Source organism: Neophocaena asiaeorientalis, unplaced genomic scaffold (assembly GCF_003031525.2).
Source record: "Neophocaena asiaeorientalis asiaeorientalis breed wild unplaced genomic scaffold, Neophocaena_asiaeorientalis_V1.1 scaffold43, whole genome shotgun sequence".
Classification (NCBI taxonomy): domain Eukaryota; kingdom Metazoa; phylum Chordata; class Mammalia; order Artiodactyla; family Phocoenidae; genus Neophocaena; species Neophocaena asiaeorientalis.
The window spans coordinates 5,088,782-5,108,322 of record NW_020173674.1 but is presented as its reverse complement, the minus strand read 5'-3'; the positions used below and the strand labels follow the sequence as shown (position 1 = coordinate 5,108,322).

Sequence of the window (19,541 nt, the reverse complement as noted above, 5' to 3'; positions counted from 1 at the left end):
AAAAAAAACTATAAATAAACTACAGGGATTTCCCTGGTGGTGCAGTGGTTAAGAATCCGCCTGCCAATGCAGGAGACACGGGTTGGAGCCCTGGTCCGGGAAGATCCCACGTGCCGCGGAGCAACTAAGCCTGTGCGCCACAACTACAGAGCCTGCACTCTCGAGCCCGTGAGCCACAAATGCTGAGCCCGTGTGCCACAACTACTGAAGCCCATGAGCCTAGAGCCCCTGCTCCACAACAAGAAGCCACCGCAATGAGAAGCCCACGCACCGCTACGAAGAGTAGCCCCTGCTCACTGTGACTAGAGAAAGCCCGTGCACAGCAACAAAGAGACAACGCAGCCAAAAATAAATAAATAAAATTATATTAAAAACAAAAAAACAAAAAAACCTACAGCCAGGCACCAGGGAAAAGACTGAAAGGACTCTTCCATATAGGGAGGTACATCCATTCCTTCAAACACGCCCCAGGCTGGCAGCTGGCACACACGGCACCACGTGTGATCGAGAAGAGGGCACCACGCCCCCTCCAGCCCCCGCTGGACACAGGCCTGGCGAGCAGAGCACCCTGTCGGCCAGGTGTCCTTGTGCTCTGCACCGCCTGCACGACTGTACCGGGCGGCCCTGCACACCGAGGCCTCTCATGGCCAAGACATCACATGAGGCGAGACATGAAGGCAGCAGCCCCTAGCCCTTAGGGAGCTCACAGAGCTCAAGAAGGGGTGCTCCCCCCAAAAAAGAAGGGGTGCCCTTCCACGAGCGGAAACACAGGCCAGCAAGGCTCGGCATCTCCACCCAAACAAGCCGGTCACGAGGCCCAGAGCTGCCCCACACTCAACTTTGTAGGGAACTCTTGAGGCTTAAAGCCCTCTTCGGGGTTTGGGGCTCAGGGCACAGGGCACAGGGCACAGGGCGGGGGCTATGCACACAGAACTCTAAACGAGGCACACTGGCGGATGCTAGGACAACACTAACAACGCCTCAGCACAGCAGGGAAGGGAAAACAGTCCTGCAAACAGAGGATCTGAGCAAGGCCTTGAAATGTGAAGGAACTTGACAGGCACATGAGGGCAGGGGAGACCCTAAAGTGAGGGGGCGGGGGCAGTGGGAGACAAGGGAAAGAACAGTGGTGGGGCCCGCAGGGCAAAGACCAGACACGTGGCACAGTGCGGGCAGGGCCACATCCTGCAGCAGGTTCTATAACCGAGGCCCGGAAGTTGTTAGGTTTCACAAACAGGCCTCCTCGGAGATTCTGGGGGTCCGGTCCCAGACCAGCACAGTAAAGCGACCGCAACAAAGCGAGTCATGTGAATTTTTTGGTTTCCTAGCGTGTCCAAAAGTAATGTTTACACCACACTTCAGTCTATTAAGTGGCAATAACATTATGTCTCAAAAAACAATGTACATACCTTAATTACAAAATATCTTATCGCTCAGAAATGCTAACCATTGTCTGACAATGCAGGGCCACCACAGACCTTCTATTTGTAAAAACCCAGCATCTGCGAAGCTCAGTTAAACAAGGTCTGCCTGCATGGTTCTGAATGGATGAACGTATCTTTGCAGGAAAGACAGAGGTTTTGATGTAAATTCAAGAGAAATTTTGTTTTTCTTTACTTCTGTGATAACATAGGCCACATTTACTATTTCGGACCACAGTGCCTTGGGCTCCTGCACTGACGGTGACGAGACAGACTCTGTCTTCTCGCTGTGGCTCCCATCACCTGACCAGCCTTCCGCACATCTTACCGGGATAAACTGCTCCAGGCGGCCTTGGGGGAAGATGCCAAAGAGCTTTGGCCCCAGCGACCTCTCTGCAAGGATGGCAAACATAACGCTCTCCAGAACCATGGCCTCGGCGCCCTGAAACAGATGGCAACACACAGCCGGTTAGTGAGTGTGGACCACGAGCCAGGCATCGGCAGTCCTTTCACACGAGCCGTTTCGCCCACTCCCACAGCAACCCTGATGGCGCAGCATCATCATTATTATTTTTACCAATCGTTGTTTTTATTACCACTGTCCCCACTTTAAATGCGAAGAAACAGGTCTGTAAACTTCAGGACCCCTGCTGGCAAACATCACACTATATTGATGAGATTTAAAATTCAAGTTGAATTTAGGTCACTGGTTCCAAAAATAGAACAGTATCAATATTTTATCGCTTCTATTTATTTTAAAACTCATATGAGTCTCACCCTTGGCATCTTATCAAAGGTCACAACAATTCCATCCATTCTGGTGACGGTTGATCTGCTTTTCGGTCGAGAGTGCCCAGGGAAAGAAAATGGTTCAAAGGGCCCTCTGCCCATGAAACTGGCCTGCGGGGTCCCCCACGAGGTGCGGGGCCCATGCCAAAGTGCACCCTAGCACAGGGCGCTCAAGGTTTCGGTTTTCTGCTCTTATCCCCAGTCTCCTCTGTCGTTTAACATTTGTCTTCTTGTCTACACCTCTTTGACGCTCCTACGTTCCGCCTTTAGTTACTCCTAATAACGAAGTGGGATCTAGAGCCATTCTGCCTTCAAAATCCACCTTTTGGTCTCAATTCAAATCCACTCCTTAGTCCTCTTCCCTTAAGCAGGAAATTACAGCTTAAGAGTTTCCATCGGTTGGGGTGAAGGGCGGGAAGGAGCCCTGCACCCAAGCGTCTTAAGGAGCGTCTACAGATGGAGCTTCTACGTCAATGTGTCGGGAGGGGCACCAGGTGTGGTCTGGAAACACTCTCAGGTGATTCTAGGTCACCCCTTGTTCAGAAAGGGGCCGTGGGGACAGGATCTCACTGCTCAATAAAACAGAGCTCTTTAAAATACACTCATTTTACCAAAATGATGGAGAGACTTAGCAGGACAAACTCATCAGGCAGGGACAGGATTCTAAAGTTGGAGAGAAGAAAACAAAAAGCAAAAGAGAAAAGCTACTTCCAAAGGACCTGGGGCCACATTAAAGTAAAAAGTAATTCAGTCACTTTTACATTTTGGGGAGAATGGGTTTGTTGGTAATCCATCCACCATCTTGTATAATCTCCACAATTATGATCTAAACATCATCACCTTGTGAGGCCCAATCTCTACTCACTAATTTGCAGTTCTGTACATATGACTGCTATGAACTGGACTGTGTCCTCCCAAAATTCAGAGGTTGAAGCCCTCACTGCCAGTGCGATGCTATTTGGAGATGGGGCCTTTGGGAGGTGATGGATTTAGGTGAAGCCACGAGGGTGGAGCCCTGACGGGGTCAGTATCCCTATAAGAGGAGTCCCCAGAGAGCCTGCCCTCTCTCCCTCTCTCTCAGTCTCTGCCTCCCTCTCCGCCACGTAAGGACACAGGTAGAAGACGGCATCTACAAGCCAGGAAGGGGCCGTCACCAGAACCTGGCCGTGTTGGCACCCTGCCCTTGGACCTCCAGCCTCCAGAACTATGAAGAATAAACCCAGGTGGCTTTTTCTGGCAGCCCGCGCAGACTAAGACAACGACAATCCAGACACAGCACTGATCTATCTAGTTAATGGATTTTAGGAGGATTCGACCAGATGGGTTTTATTTCTTAAACGCTTAGAGAATGAGAACGAATTCCTAACAGCTCTACTGAGCTGGCAAAATGTTTTCACTCACTCACCTGACCTCACAGCAAACCCAGGCAGGAGGTACGGTCAGTGCTGGCCCCATTTACCTCAACTCCGGCCTCAGAGACACCCCACGGGAAGCGAACCCTCTGCTGCCGCCCGCCCGAGCGATCGGAGGCTGGCATCGTGGACGAGGAGGTGTCGGGCTCGGCCCAGACCAGGCCACTTGCGGGCAGTGGCTCTTGGCAGCCCCTTGCCCTCTGTACGGTCTCCCACCTCAAAACTCCAACCCACTCCCCAACTGTTTCCAAAGAGTAGGATCGGGATCTCCTCTGTCCTACGGAGCCAGGATTTTGCCAGGATTAAAGTTTGGTTTTTCAACCTTTTTCTGTGTAGAGTGACTAAGCTGGAGGGCACTGGGGTTGGCATATGTAAGACACACATGTGCAGCCAATCCGAAATAGCCCTTTACGTCTGAAATGTCTAGTTCTAGACACAGATTTAACCCACAGTATGACTTCAGGAAGTGTGCGTGGTGCCCATGCAGCGCAAAGTCTGCTGGGAGCTGACTTCACACGTGGCACCATCACTGGTACTGGGGCCAAAGCCACACTGTCCAGGATCCTCCAGAGCAGGGTCCACCCGGTGCCAGGATGGTGGAGAGAAGATGGAAAGAGACTTAAAGAACTTTCCAATTCTCTTCAGCACTGCTCTGCACACTGTGGACAAGAAACACCTTTGTTCTTCTGTGATACTGCAGTTCAATATTTATTCACAGTAGGGAGAAGGGGCGGTGGTGTGTGGAGGGAAGAATTTGGAGAGGAAGGAAATGAAAGAAAATGCCAAGTCACAAGCAAGAAAGATGGGTAGGTTACGAAGGACAGCAGGTATCCTCAGGTCTCCAAACCCTCAAGGAAAGCGAGCTCAGTGAAGCACAGGCGCAAGGGCGTGACCCGGTCCGCCGCCCGCAGCACCCGGGCTCGGCCCCCACCATCCACCCACGGCTGGTCCTGCTTTTTCAGGAGAGCAGCTCCATACCTCAACTTGAAACGAATCACGATGGCTTCAGAAATACTCATTCATATATTCACCCCCCCAAATATAACTTGGACATATACTCTGTACCCGGCATGTGCTAAGCCCCAGGGAAACAATAAGAACAAGACACACGTGGCTGCTGCCCGGACAGAGCCTGTGTTCCAGGGACAGAAACGGCCGGAACCGAGCAGGGCCATCGGCAGACCGGGGCAGCGCAGAGAAGGAGCAGAGGGTATCCTGACGGAGCGTGACGGGGTGGCCACCCCCAAGCAGATACGGTGACCCTGACGGGGGCAAAGTAAGGCCTGGGAGGGGCCGATGCGCGGAGCAGAGGAACCGAGGAAGAAGAGGACCGAATCAGCCCAGAGAAGCTGCTGGGGCTGCCGCGGGGTCTGGGCCAGATACAAAGTCCTCGGCGTACAGACAGCGTTAAAGCTAACGAACTGGCCGAAGAGGCGCAGCACAGAGCCTGAGGACGCCCAGCACCTACAGCAATGTTTCCAACCGACTGTGCCTACAGCAAGAAACCCATTTTACACGGCAACCTAACACCCCCTGATGTAGCCGGGTCAGCAGGAGGGGAACCGGGGCAGCCGGTAGTGCGGGAGGCGAAGATGCCTGCTGTCAGGACGGGCGACAGCATGTCCTGTGTCAGACGCTGTGGAGACAGCGAACAGGGGGCAGAGGAAAGTGGGCCCTGGATTTGGCAACACAGAAGTTGTCGGTGACAGAACCAAGAGTGGCTCTGGGAGCAACGGGGACAGGGTCAGACGGAGACCCGGGCCGGGGTGGGGGGCTGGGGGAGGGTTAGACTGACTTCTCAATTCATCTGTGTGGTTTTCCTCCTTTAAAAAGTCCAGCAATAATATCGAGATTATGACCCTCCTGAGAAGACGTAACAGCATTTCTCTGGTGGGGAGGGGAGGCCAAAGCGCAAAGAAGGTGAGACACACGCAGCGCAGGCCAGGGAGATGAGCCCACCAGACTCGCTGGCCCCTCCCGAGGCTTAGCACCACAAACGGGAATGGAGCCAGGCCTCCCGCTGGAGGAGACTGGCCATTCAAAGAGGCTCAAGGAACACAAACCACCTTCCCCATTCTGACAGCCAACTGCCCACCTTCTGATGCAGAGGATCAAAAACAAAATCACAGCACCTACTACTGTTGCCTGCTGGGCCCCGAGCAGAGATCCAGCCGGCGCAGGAGGAGGAGGAGGCGTGGCAGTGACGCGGGTCCCCGGCGGCGAGGGCGCGTTGGACTAACGAGCGGAAGGGACAGAAGAGTGCGCACAAGCTGCGGGACCCCGCCCTGAGTTTAGAATCCCGTAAGAACAGGCAGACATTAACACGTAGTACGGAAACTTACAGTCACGGAAAGTGCAAAGGTGAGGCACTCGGTGCTGTCGGAGCACGAATGGAGGAGCAAACCTAGATGAGAGAGCAGGAAGGGGCTCCCTGTGGAAGGAACCTGGGAGCCGAGATCCCAATTGTAAGTAGCAGTGGGGGGAATGGTGCGGATTGAAGAGCAGAGCATTCCAGCCAAAGCAGCAGCACCTGCAAAGGCCCCGTGGCAGGAAGGAAACCACACAGCTTAGGGCCACTCGGCTGGCGAGCAGGGAAGGGGCAGGGCGCTGTGAGATGAGACCAGGAAGCTCGGCGGGGGTCAGGCTGCCGGGACCTGGCAGGATAAAGCCCACCTAACCGGGACCAGGGCAGAGAGCCACCACCGAAGGATTGTAAGCAAGAGGCTGACGCGATGGGATGAGCAGTTCAAAAGCTGGCTCTGGCAAAGACGAAGGGATGGTCTGCAGGAAATAAGAGTGGAAGCGGAAGCCCAGGGAGGAGCTGGTGGCAGCTTGGACTAGGCAGCACAGTCCAGATGGGAGAGAAAGTAGACAGATCCAAGATATGGTTCAAAGGAAAACCACCAACAGACTTGTGGATGGGACACGGGGGTGAGGGGACAAGGGTACAGAAGGTGACTCCCTGCTTCCCGGCCTGCCCAGAAAGGCCAGATTTAGATTTTGCTGTTTGGAGGGGTGGGGAGAGTATGGGTTCGGTCTTGGACCTGGTGAGACACCCCAGGAGACGGGTAGCAGCTAGTGTTAGTTCCAAGCAGGGCTGTGGGCTGGAGGAGCTGCAGACCCTTGGCCCCTAGGAGAAATGCAAGGACCAGCTTTGGATCAGGTGGCCTGGTAAGGCGGGGGGTGGAAATAGGGCCTCAGGCCTGGGGACTCTGAGTACTTAAGACAATCGCAGACTGAGCCCACAAAGGAGGCAAGGAGGGGTGCAGGAAACGAGGGGCCTTTACTTCGTGTCCCTGTGTCCTGGCCGCCTTCGCTGCTAAGAAGTCCAGATAAAACGAGAGCTGGAAACACACTTCAGATTTAGCGTCGTGGAGGTCCTAGTGACCCGACAGCTTCAACTCCCAGGAATGACGAAAGTCTACACACAAAGGGCCCAGGAGGCTGAAGACAGAATGTCAGTCACCTCCCACTGACAGCTTCTCAGTCAGCGTCACCCCAGAGAGCACACATTCCAGATCCTCTAGACCACGGTCTCCGGAGCAGGGCCCATGCAAAACACCCACGGAACTGCGAGGAAAGAACAGCAGCGCTTTCATTCCTTTATATGCTCTCACCTCTTCTACATTTCTATTTCTTGATCACTTTAATAATTCGTATACAATTAGTAAAACCAGTGTATTTACGTGTGTTGATATTACTACACACGCACACCCACACACTCCCCCCGTTATACACAAACCTCCACACACCAGGGGAGTGTGCTCAGAAGTTGTTCACTCCCTGGAGTGTGGAGATCACGACTCCAGACGCCCCACCTCTGAGCCTCAAAGAGGGGGCAGGTGCTCTGGACCTCAAGCTCTCCTGAATATACGCATTTCTGAGTGAAATCTCATATTTAGGAAGAAGCCTTCGGGAGCCGGGCACCACGCAGAGGGAAAAACACTCCTGCCCACCCCGGGGAAGGGCAGCCACTGAGACACCTGGGCAGCGACAGACTGCCTCCACATCAGAGTATCACGCACGCAGGTCACCCCAAGCCGCCACCTCCTAGCAGCCCAAATGCTGTTCAGATCACCCTAAAGGCACCAAGTCCACTCCCTACACCCTCAGTAGGAAATGGAACACAGACTGTTCGCTGGGTCTCACTGTGGCAGCTCCCGGTACCCCCAGAGCCCCTCCTCTGGGACACACAGCAGGACTCCAGGGCAGGAAGGGGCACTGCCAGAGCAGCGGGGCAAGGCTGCTCACCACCAGCTCACACCTCACACAAATGCAGAATGGACTGAATTACTTACTTGAAATTCATTGTCTTTCTGAGCTTGTTCGGATCCCTCCTTATTACAGGACCGCTACGAATGAGAAAAAGCAAACACTTCCAGTGAGATGGGGAACACTGAGCAGACACTAACTTTGCAACCATCAGAACAGTCACGGTTTACAAAACATGACAGATCTTTAGCGAGTGTTTCTCAGCGCAGTCTAAATGCACCACCAGTGTCCCACACTAGGACCAACACCTGAGGAAGCACTTCATTTCTTTACGAGAAAAGGGATGTGCTGTCGAGACCACACAGCTGTGAGTCTCACCACCATCCCGAGTACCTTTTCACAATTTCATTGCTGGAGGAAAGTCAGTGGAGGCTGCTCTCCCAATCAGGCCTCCTCAAGATAAGCGCTGGGCTGGCTTAGCTTGTTTAGCCAGGTGGGTCTTTTGAGGCAACACCAGCCCCAGGAGGGTGCTGTCCTGCAAGGGCAGGGGGCGCACATGGGCTCGCGGCCGCCGAGGTCAGCACAGGGTGGACAAGGGTGCCCTGTGTGGGCAGGAAGCCTGGCGCCCAGTCTGCGCGGCCGAGCCTGATCATCAGGGCACCACTAGCTCAGCGTGGAGTCTTCCTCCACCCGAGGGAGGCCTGTGCCAGTTTAATAAAGGCCCAAACTTATTTCGTATGCTAACGTATTGAGAGATACTTTCATCACTCTCCTCAATGAAATTGCAAATTATCGGTAACCAGGATTGAGTCAATAACACACCTCCACCACGAACTACCATAAGCAACTCTCTGGCCACATCCTTTCTTCATGGTAGATCTTATCTTTTAAAAGCAACCTCCCACCCCAAGTGCTTTAAAAACCTTCAAACGTGTCCTGTCAAAATTTTATACTCAAATATTGCCCCTAGAAAGATGTTGTTTGTTAAAATTAAACTAAGTCTGCTTACGTCAGACACAGAAGCCCATAAGGGAAGCTCTTTAAAAATGTTAAGGTAAAAGATTCTTGAACATCCCAGGAAAAACATACCTTTCCATTCCACAGCTTTATCAAAAATACCTGTACCAAGGGCAGAAAGTGTGGACAGGAAAAAAAATGCCACGTTAAGCACCGCCAGCTACTCTAGCATCATTCAAAACACCTGCGTGGTTTAAAGCGACAGCTCCCATCCATCATACACGGAAATGACATCCCACGGACATTTAATGTTTTGTATAAACAGTACATGTTCTAGTTTACTCGAAATAAAAGTAAACAAAGTAAATATCCACGTTCATATGAAGTTATCTGCAAAAGGTCTGCACTTAGACATACTCAATAATACCTTTAACACACAGTTAAGTACACTTTGTACAAAGTACAGAAAGTACAAATGGGGGATATATGATGTTTTCATTTGTGCAATCTGCATTTCTCTGATGAAAAGATGCTACAGGTTAAATCCCGTTACAATGAAAGCTACAAAATGAAAATACTACAGAAATACTTTTAGACTCTTGCTGATGGCTTGACGTAGGGTGTGATAAAAACCCTCGGGAGGAGTACCTAGGTACCATGAAAGCGCCACTCCTTCCTTAACTCCAAAATACCCTCCTGACCGCACCACGGGCGGCCGTAGACCTACACCTTAGCTGCTCCCTCCCAGCGGCCTACAAGTTCCTAGTGAATAGGGACTCCATCTTTTCTTTATTGTTGGTCTCCCCAGCAAACCCTGGTGCTCACTACACTTTGTGGCCTGCACAACTAAATAAACACTCCTGCGCTTGGAAGCTCAAGGAGCAGCCAAGGGCGATGGGCAGACTTACATCTGTGATCCCAGTAGTGGGGGAACTGGCAACAGTGTCAGTCAGAATGTCCGATGGGGCTGAAATGTCCCCCAAATATTAAATCCTTGTGCTTTTTCTCCCCAAAGACAGTTAAGAACAAAAAAAGTTCTATAATCTGATATACTGTATATATATGTATATGTATTTTTCTTTATTTTGATACTTCGTAGGAAAAGACAAACAAGGAATTTGGATATCCTACTGAAATTTGTTGTAACGGGATTTGACCTGCACAAAATTCTAGATGACTATGGTTATTCCTGTGCTGTTATTACTTGAACTGTATCTTCTTAGGGAGACACAGTTAGGGGGTTATTTAGCCAGCAGAAGTTCCCTTTCCCTTGTCTAATGGTGCTCTCAAAGCCAGCAAGTCACCTCATCCAAGTTACAAGTTGGCTTGCTTCCGAGGCCATTCCTTTTTAACATATCAGCGCTGTTAGGTAGAAATGAATTCTATTAATCATTTCCCCACCCCTGCCCACCCCATTCCACCCCCAAGGGAATGCATTACTTATCCCATCAGAGCACCACCAGGAAGGCAAGATGGACTTCTGCCACACCCAGCCCTCTGTTCTGTTTCCTCAGTACAGAATGTTCAGGTTCCCTCAGTCCTACAGGTAAGAAGGGCAAGACTAGGAAATCGCCAACCAAGCGGACTGAATATTCACGGAAAGGTGAGAGAAGCAGCCTCCTGCAGAGGTAAGCCAACAAGAGAGAGTGGCCGAGAGAGAGTCCGAGGACTGCTTTGTCCAGGACGAAAGAAGGTAAAATGTAACTTGGAATCTGTGGGATTTTATTTCAGAGGCACAAATTTATTTGAAGCAGATATTAAAACATATTGTACAAGTATTTAACATGACTCCAAATTCTTCACCAACTAATTTGTACATTAATAAAACTTAGCTTTCAATAAGTTATAAAATAAAGGTAAAAATTTTTAACATTTATTAGAAATTTGGACACTAGCTGGTTATTTAATATTAAATAATTATTAAAAATTTTAATGTGAACATTAATGTCATGTTTTTTTAAAATCAGCTTATATAGGTACAGACTGAAACAGTCATGGAAGAAATAGGACAATGTCTGGAATAACCCTAGAGAATGAATGAAGGTAAAGAGGAAAGAAAGCTGGTCAGAGAGAAAGATGGATACTGGGTACCTGGGGTTCATTATGCTCTTCTGGTCTACTTTTGTGTGCATCTGAAATTCTCCATAATAAAATGTTTTTAAAAATAAACGCTGAAACTTCAAGACCTAAGAAGTCAGAATGTATCCCACATGCTTAAGACAACGCCCAGCTCTGTGAATATACTAAAAACCAATGAATGGTACGCTTAAATCAATAAGTGAATCGTATGCTACGAAGATGTCATAAAAACAAAAAAGAAGACACCCAACGGTAATAAAAATATACCGCCGCTGGCTTCCTCCCATCTTCCTCATTCTTTCCTTCCGATTCTGGGCTTGGTTTTCAAGAGAATCTACAAGTATTCACTATAACCCATGTATTCATTAGCTGTGCTGTAGCAAATAGGCTAAAGTGGTAACAATAATAAAGGGGGTGTGGCTGGTATTTTGTTTTAAAGTTATAGAAGAGTTCAAAAGAGGAAACAGATCTGTAATTGACCAAGCACTTGTAAATTTAAAACCTAAATTCCTAAAAGCCTGAACTCTATTAGCTAGGGCCAACGGTCCCCAACCTCTTTGGTACCAGGGACCGGTTTCGTGGAAGACGATATTTCCACGGACCGGGGGTGGGAGGGATGGTTCAGGGGTAATGTGAGCGACGGGGAGCGATGGCGGGGTGGCAGGGCACACCTCCTGCTGTGCGGCCCGGTTCGGTTCCTGACAGTACTGGTCTGCGGCCCGGGGGTTGCGGACCCCTGAGCTAAGGCAGTAAGATGAGAGCGTAGAGGATTCTGACTTCTTACTTTACATATGCCTATACTTTAAAAAGTGTTTAAAAGTATATGTTACTTTTACAATAAATATATTTGGTACAAGGTTTCAAATGTTACTTTTCTGGCAAAATTTCATTTAGAGGCTTTTAGAGGTTTTTGTACTTTAAAAAAGACTCTGAAAAAAGTAAGTTACCTGATATTCCACAGTATAACAGGCTTATTTCTTTAAATGCGTTTAAGCCAAATAAACCCTCATCGCTTGGCCAGTTCTTAACAAAAGATTCTGCTAATGCTGAGGGAACTAGTTTTATGATTAAACTACTTTAATAAAACCACATTTGTGAGATGAAACAAAGCAGCATCTTCATTTTCCCTAGTCTGTGTATGTGTAGCTGTGTGGAGATAAAGGCTCTTTTAAAACAGGAGTAAGTTGGTTGCAGCCTTGATAAAGTGCTTTGGGATCTAGAAATGAGTGATTAAGAAAGAATAATCCAAATGTTAGCTAGATTCAACTTCTAGGGCATCTAAGATCTGGTCTAGGAAAATCATCCATCTCTCCACTAACTTGAGATTAACCTCCTGAGTTGAGTCCCGAGGGACTCCAGACTATCAGTGTTTATCCTGAGAGTAACAGGATGGGCTGCACTAGCCTGAATGTTCAGTAGCTGTGATGCTCGTCTGGCCCTGGAGTGACACGGGCTTCCTGACTATACTGCCTGTGGCTCTGAAGATTCTAAGATCCCCCCTGGTTATCTGACCACGTCGACTCTCTACGAGAGAAGAGGCTCTCAACGAGGGGGCCACACCTGTCACCATCCCTGTTAACCATCGATCGGACTGTGTGCCACCTCTCAGGTGAGCTGGGGCAGGAAAGGGTGAGAATCCTGACTCCCTAGAATGCACAGCAGTCATGTGGTTCTTCTCAAGTTTTCTTCTCAATATCACAGACCCTAACCTTCTGGCTTCCTCATCTCCATGAAAACATTCTGCATTTACTGCTTTCATGGCTTCTTACAGCCTTTTCTGAAAATATTTTATAGAACACATTAAAATGTGAGATGACAATGCAATGATTTAAAGTATAGCTTATGTGACTACCTAGTGAACACATATGGATTACGAGAATTTAAAGAGACAAATGATTCCTAACGTTTTTCTAGAGTACGTTCGATCTGCCCAAGGACCAAATCTAAGACAATGTGACCCTGCTGAACTTCACAAAATCGGATGTCTTGATGAACATCAAGAGGAGACTAGAATGTCTAAAAGGCTCTAGGCAGACGTGAACTAGGAGAAAGACAGGTGAGTGGAAGTCTAGGTAAAGAAGGCGCCTTTCAGGACCTTCTCAAAATTGAGGTCTGATCCAGGGTAACCTGAGGCCCCAAGACTCCAAAGGCTTCTGAGTTCCTTTGGCATGAGCACCCCAAGGGTTGACTTGTAAGCAACACGTGTCCAGGAAGAGGGCCTTCGCTTCTCCAGCCTGTGTCCTTCCACATCAGATCAGCACTGCTGAGCTTCATAAAGGCACAGGGTGGGGGAGAAGGACACTAAATGATTAGGACAGAGAAGGAAGTTTCTAACTCTAACCAACATATCAATATGTACATGGCATTTCCTTAAGGCTGAAAGTGGTATGAAGGAAGAAGCAGCTAAATACTTCAAATGAACTTTCAAGTTGAGGCCCATAAATTTCTAAAATTACGAAATGTTTGTCATTTTCTACTGAGGAAACAGAAGAAAGGGTCTGATCTGCTTTGGACCAAAAAAAAAAAAAAAAAGAAAAACCAAAAAACAAAAAACCCAAAGTGATATATTCAACATTCTGAAATCTTAACTACTGTACCTCTTTAAGCAAGCACAGACTGTAGCTGGTGCTACTTAACATAAGCATTACAACTTTGTTTTTAAAAAACATTTCTTGAAACCAAGAACTAAAAGAAAGAAATTAAAGCTGTAGAGAATGCTCCAACTTCAGAGGACTCATACTATACCGTGAATCGTGTCTGTCACCTGGAAACCAGAGTGCTCCAGGCACGATCGCATGGACAAGCCTGCAGCAGAGAACACATGCACATACAGCTAAAGTGGTACATTACCCCCAACGCCCTTCACGCCACCCAACACAAAGACATTCCTTCCCAAGAGGGCGGGCTGCGGTCACACCAGCGTTCCAGGGACCAGAAATCTGTATTGGCTTCATGCTCTAAAGCCCAAACATTTAAGACCAGCAAGACAAAGACACTTTGCATACGTCAAAATTAGACACAGTAGTTTGTGGTTTATTTAGTTATCAAAAGAAGGCACCAAAGCAGGTACGGAAGGTGGTACCACTGTAGGTTGTAATTTGGCAACTATCTTTGGAGAGTATTAATGGAAGAAATACTAGGTTAGACCAAATGGGAACACGCAATGCTAGAAACATGTTTCACTTCTGAGAGGGAGGTTTTGACTGCCTTAGAAATAGGTATAATTACACCATGCTCAACACATACAAGGGGAGTTTTTAAAACCAGAGTAAATTAGGTCATGATGACCTAATACAATGAGAAAAAAAATCGAATGCACCGTGTTCAGTTAGCAGGGACATGTGCTCAGCCTCTCGGGACGGAGCGGGGCTCTGCGTGGGGAGCGGCAGCCATGCCGTCTCAGCTCCAGACGGAAGTGCTGCAAAGCAGACAGCTTCTCAGTAGCCAAGAGTTTACTGCCAACTATCTGTAGGCTGCTCTGTAATTTATCGTGACTGAATTTTTAATTAAACTGGGGTTAAGAGAAAACAGGGAAGAAGACGTTTTGTTTTCTGGATTCAGAAAAGACTGTGTCCCAAACGGTACTCTTTTGAGTCACTGATACATATCTGCGTTGTGCCTTGATGCCTTTCATTTAATTATGGTTAGTACTTCAACAAACACTAATATTAGCCTTCTACTACTCAAAGAACAAAAACAAAATTTTCCCAGACAGCACTCGAGAGATCGCTGGTGTATTATAAACGTTCATGCCTGTGAGACCGTTCAAAACGGTGAGGCCAAATCTCTCCATTCATGCAGAGAAGGGACTGGCTCGACACAGTCACTGTTCTGACAGAGGCAGGGACAAAGCCCCCTCTGAGACTTCCGCCAACTGGCACAGGTTACATTGAAAGAACAATACGTACTGACATTTGTGTCTTCCACAATTCATGATAAATAAGCAAACTGGTTATTTGTAATCAGCCAAACTTGCTTCTGGGAAAAGGCTGCTACTGGACGATGCAGAGCTCATGTTCCTTCCCAGTACCAGAAAGGAAAAAAATCAAGTTACATTGACAGCTAATTTTATCGTTTCAAGCTCTCTTCTAGCAATTATATCTCTTTCCACAATGGCAAAGGATAAACCAGTACTTCTCAAAACTTCTACCGAGCTATCCTACCTGCCTTAGTCACGGGTAATTTTATAGTTGAATTCGGTTTCCATCGTCTATGCAACTAATGAGAATAACCTCCTTGTCATTAAAGTTAAGGCTGGCCTATGTGAAATAGACACTGAATTCTACTGACATTCACTGTTTTAAGATCACACCAATATTTTTATGTTTAATAGTCTCCTGCAAATAATATCGTGTGGTGTGGCAGTTTTTCGAAGCTGTGTGTGTCTTACCTTGTTTTATTCTCAAAAGGACCCATTTTCCCCCTTGTCCAACACAGGACTTTCCATACGCCCTAAAATTAACACAAATCCTAAACAAAACATCCAGGGTACAGCTGGGAAGTCTGCTTATGTCTCATCTTATACAGAAATGAATGGAGGGGGGTGGCAGAGATAGCTGTTTGTGGGACAGAACTGTGGGCCTTAAACCCAACCAGGAGGTTTTACCTTGGCCTTCTGCTACTTAACCCTTAGTGAACTGCACCAGATAGCAGTCATTTCAGGGCTGCTATGGAAATAAAGGAAGTCAGACATCTCGCAACACCAAGATGAAGAAAAACATGAAAGTCGAGAAGCATCTCGTTATTTTAAACCAAGATACTTGTAAATATAAATCAAAAAAATACTGCTACATAATATTTGATTCTCACAGAGGTAAAAAATTCCAAAGCTGGAATGAGGAGGAGAAAGGGAAAGAAGGGACATACTAAACTAAACCAGTCTATCATGTAATTAAGCAGAACAGCTAAACATTCTGAGAAAATACATATGTGCAGTCATCAATTAACATGTTTCAGGGAAGGAGCTCATTCTAATCCACCTTGAAGGATGGGACAACTGCATGTATATGGCCAATGTAGGAAATACCAAGTTGTATTTGTACAAACGCACATGCATGTATAGGGATGTGTGTGTGTGCTCTCCTCTAAGTAGAGGCAAAAATAAGGAAAGCATAACATTTGATTTGCATGATATTTCTGTCTTCAATCCATGCATTTATGAAAGTAATGTGACTTATTATTTGGGTTCCATAGTTGCTCAGCCACATCTCTTAATTAATGCAAATCCTGGCAAGTTACTATCAGTTTTGGCCATTTCTGGTGAAATCCCTGGCACCATACCGTGAGAGCTCAGCTTGTAAAGCGCACGGCACTGCCATCGGCCTCGAGTCTTACTAACTGCTTAGTCTCGGCCCCTTACTTTCCTTCTCACTTAAACTGAAGTTCCTGTTCGGAGTTCCTGAATTTCTTCCCCTCCTCATGTTGCCAAAGTATTCATTCAAATGGCCAGCAGTTTAAAATGGCCATTAATGTCCGAAACTCTAACTGACAGCGAGTGCCCCTGCCAAACCCCAAAGAACTTGGGAACCAAAAATACTTGAGGCTGTAGGTTTCATGGTTTTACTAAGTTCAAACTTCAACAAGAAAGTGTACTTGAGGGCTTCCCTAGTGGCGCAGTGGTTGAGAGTCCGCCTGCCGATGCAGGGGACACGGGTTCGTGCCCCGGTCCGGGAGGATCCCACATGCCGCGGAGCGGCCTGGGCCCGTGAGCCACGGCCGCTGAGTCTGCGCGTCCGGAGCCTGTGCTCCGCAACGGGAGAGGCCACAACAGTGAGAGGCCCGCGTACCGCAAAAAAAAAAAAAAAAAAAAAAAGTGTACTTGAACTAGGGACTCAATCAACTGAGTAATTATATTGAAAACATTGAGTCCCACCTATAAAGCAAAGGAACAGCTTTTTTCTAAGAAAAATGAGTTTGTCGCCAGAGTCAGTTGTGAGACTGTCAGACGTTTGCTCATTATCCATCGCATGAGCTACTTGCTTCCCTTTCTACCGATGTGCTTTCAAGCACAGCTTCTACTCTTCATCAGCAGATGCAGTTTCAGGAATGGAAACTAACAGCCTAGTAAAAATAGAATTGAGAAGCTAAATCTAGAGTGCTGACCCCTCCTCCCCCATTAACTGCATGTAAGACATACTCTGATCCATTCGTTTGGTAAAAGTTAATTCCACTTTAAGTGGCTTCAATTCTTCTCTATTTTTCTACTGAGTTACCTAATAAGTCTTTTTCCCCTTAAAAATAAATAGGGACATCGAATTCTGTTCAAATTCTATTTCCAGACATTTCTATTGCACTTAAGTACTGTCAGGTAATAATTCTAAACTGCTAAAATTTCAAAAAGGACAAAATATTAACTACTGATGGTGAATCTTTATTAGGGGAAAAGAAAACTGCAAGGTCACGGCCTGCGTTGCAGCCGGCTGTTACTAAGTTAGCTGTCCTTAACAGGGCACACGTGCCAGCCAACGCAGCAGCCACCAGCTCCATGTAACCACTGCAATTTAAATTAAGTAAAATTACGTAAAATTTAAAACTCCATTCCTTGGCTGCACTTGCCACTTTTCAGGCATATGAGGGCCGCAAGTGGCTGGTGACCGGCGTCCTGGACAGCATGCATCAGAGCATCCCCTCACCTCCATAGGTCTCTGCTGCTCTCAGGGCACAGGGCCTGCCCCCGGCCTAGGAGCGCACCGTGCACACTGAAAGCGCTCCTATTTAAGTTGAAATAGAAACAAAGGCTCCATAAATCAGACTTAAATAGTCTCATATCGCATGCAATTCCAGCAGCTAGTTATTAAAGTATTTTTAAAGGGTTGCTTAAATGAAAGCACACGAAACGAATGGGCAGAAATGGGACTTAATTGTTACAGAAAGTCCTCAGAGAAAATAATGGCTGAAGGTTGATTTCATTAAAAGTCCCAAAAGGACATTAATTGGGTATAGTTCAAGAACTGCTCTGAAACTGCAACTTGATTAAATAAAAAACTGGACTGCATGGTAAGCACAGACCCTGTTCTGCTTGTACACTGTCAGTCAGGGGGCAGGGTCGGCCGTGAGTCAGCACGTGAACCTAATGCCAAAGTGGCCTCGGGTTTCCTCAGACACACTAGCTTGTTCCTAACCTCAGACCCTAACCACTCTCACAGCTGGACAGGGTTAAGGGAAAATTACCCAATGAAAAGGTTCAGTCACATCATGACAATGTTTTTAAATGAGTTAATATCCAGAGCGCCAATTTTAACTTTAATATTTCTAAACATATAATCAAATCATCAAGGATATGGACATGACCTGCTTTTTCGACTGAGCTGAAAGAGACTAGTCTTTTAAAAAAAAAAACTGAGTCAGAAAACTATTCTCCATTTCATGAAGATCAAAATGGGCCCTTCCAAGGAAGATTTAAATGGGTATCAAAATTCTACCACAGAAACATACACATATTATATGTGTGGTCAGTAAAATGATAAATTCATGGTATAGCTTTTTTTTTAAATCCAGACATTTGGGATATCCTATAACTGGTTAAGACAATTCAACAAATAAGGTACTTTAACTGAAAGATTCAATTATTTAAGTAATATAAAAATTTAGAAAGATTACGAATCTAACAAATTCAAAGTTTTAAAGAAATCTCAAAGGGAGGTAGTTAATGAATCCGGCTTCACTGAGCTCATACTTTTCCACTGGGACTATCCTGTAAACCCTTTCTGATGATCTTTCCCCACATTCGAATTTTACAACCTAAGTCTGAGCTGAAAATTTCAGTGTGTGGAAAATCCAAGCATTATCCAAAACTATTAAAGATTTAACCAACATTGTACTTCCTCTGGATATAAAGCTGGATGTATCTGTACTAGTTTACTAACAAATAGTTAAGTAAAGACAGAATTTACTTAGAATAGAAACAAAAAACCAAGTTGTGCAGCCCAATTAAAGCAAAAGCAATATATTTAAATAGCTCTTACACCACCACTAACATATTTTAAGTCTCTTCCCAGGTAATCAGGGAAGAGGATGAGAACTGTGACCAGGCCCCTCCCATCCCCAAGCAGCCGAGGAACTCACCATCTTTAGAATTGCACCGTACAGCCGCAGGAGCACCTTCCGAGGCTCGTCACCAACGGTGGCCAGAGTGTCGGGTAAGGAGCACTGGAACAGCATGTTACTGAGGCCACCTCTGTCAGAAACAAGAGGACCGTAAGGATCTGTATTTTGAAAGCAAGCTAAATCGCGTGTGGGTGAGAAGTCAGGCTCCATCCCACAAGAACTGTCCTCACCTAAGTCTTCATTTAATCTCTCAGGAGACTAGCAACATAAATGATTAACTCCGCAGTTCTCAGATCAATTCCACGAGTCACGTTAAAAACAGGCAAATTCCGGATCTTTTCTTCTAGGACAGCAATGGGGGGAGTTTTTATAATTGCATGTGGCATCTGCCTCAGAGAGTGACAAGGAGCGAGGAGACCCTCTTCAGCCCTGGGAATGCAGGGGAATCCCAGATGCCTCCCTTCCAGCCCACATTCACGTATGATCCAAAATTCCCATCATATACCCATCACTGCCAGGTTAAACTCTTGGGGCAATACTTAAACCATCTCCTACAGGACTTTCCACTTGAAGTGGAAAGATCCACCCCTTCTCAACCAGGTTTGCCTAACAGCCTTTTCAAAAA

The 19,541-nt window shown here is 47.0% G+C and overlaps 1 protein-coding gene across 2 annotated transcripts in view; it reads right to left on the bottom strand.

Moving 5' to 3' along the window:
* Positions 1 to 19,126, bottom strand: part of CHKA (choline kinase alpha) — a 37,650-nt gene extending 18,524 nt beyond the window's left edge. The window contains exons 1-4 of one of the 2 annotated variants that reach the window (XM_024748975.1): positions 18,935 to 19,049; positions 13,616 to 13,675; positions 7,921 to 7,974; positions 1,750 to 1,863 (exon numbers count right to left, since the gene is read on the bottom strand). In XM_024748975.1, the coding sequence (XP_024604743.1) occupies positions 1,750 to 1,851 (102 nt within the window). In that variant the 5' untranslated portion in view covers positions 1,852 to 1,863; positions 7,921 to 7,974; positions 13,616 to 13,675; positions 18,935 to 19,049. Of the gene's footprint in view, positions 1 to 1,749; positions 1,864 to 7,920; positions 7,975 to 13,615; positions 13,676 to 18,934 lie in introns of both variants that reach the window. The other variant, XM_024748974.1, reaches the window with a different exon arrangement.
* Between the last annotated feature and the right edge of the window lie 415 nt (positions 19,127 to 19,541).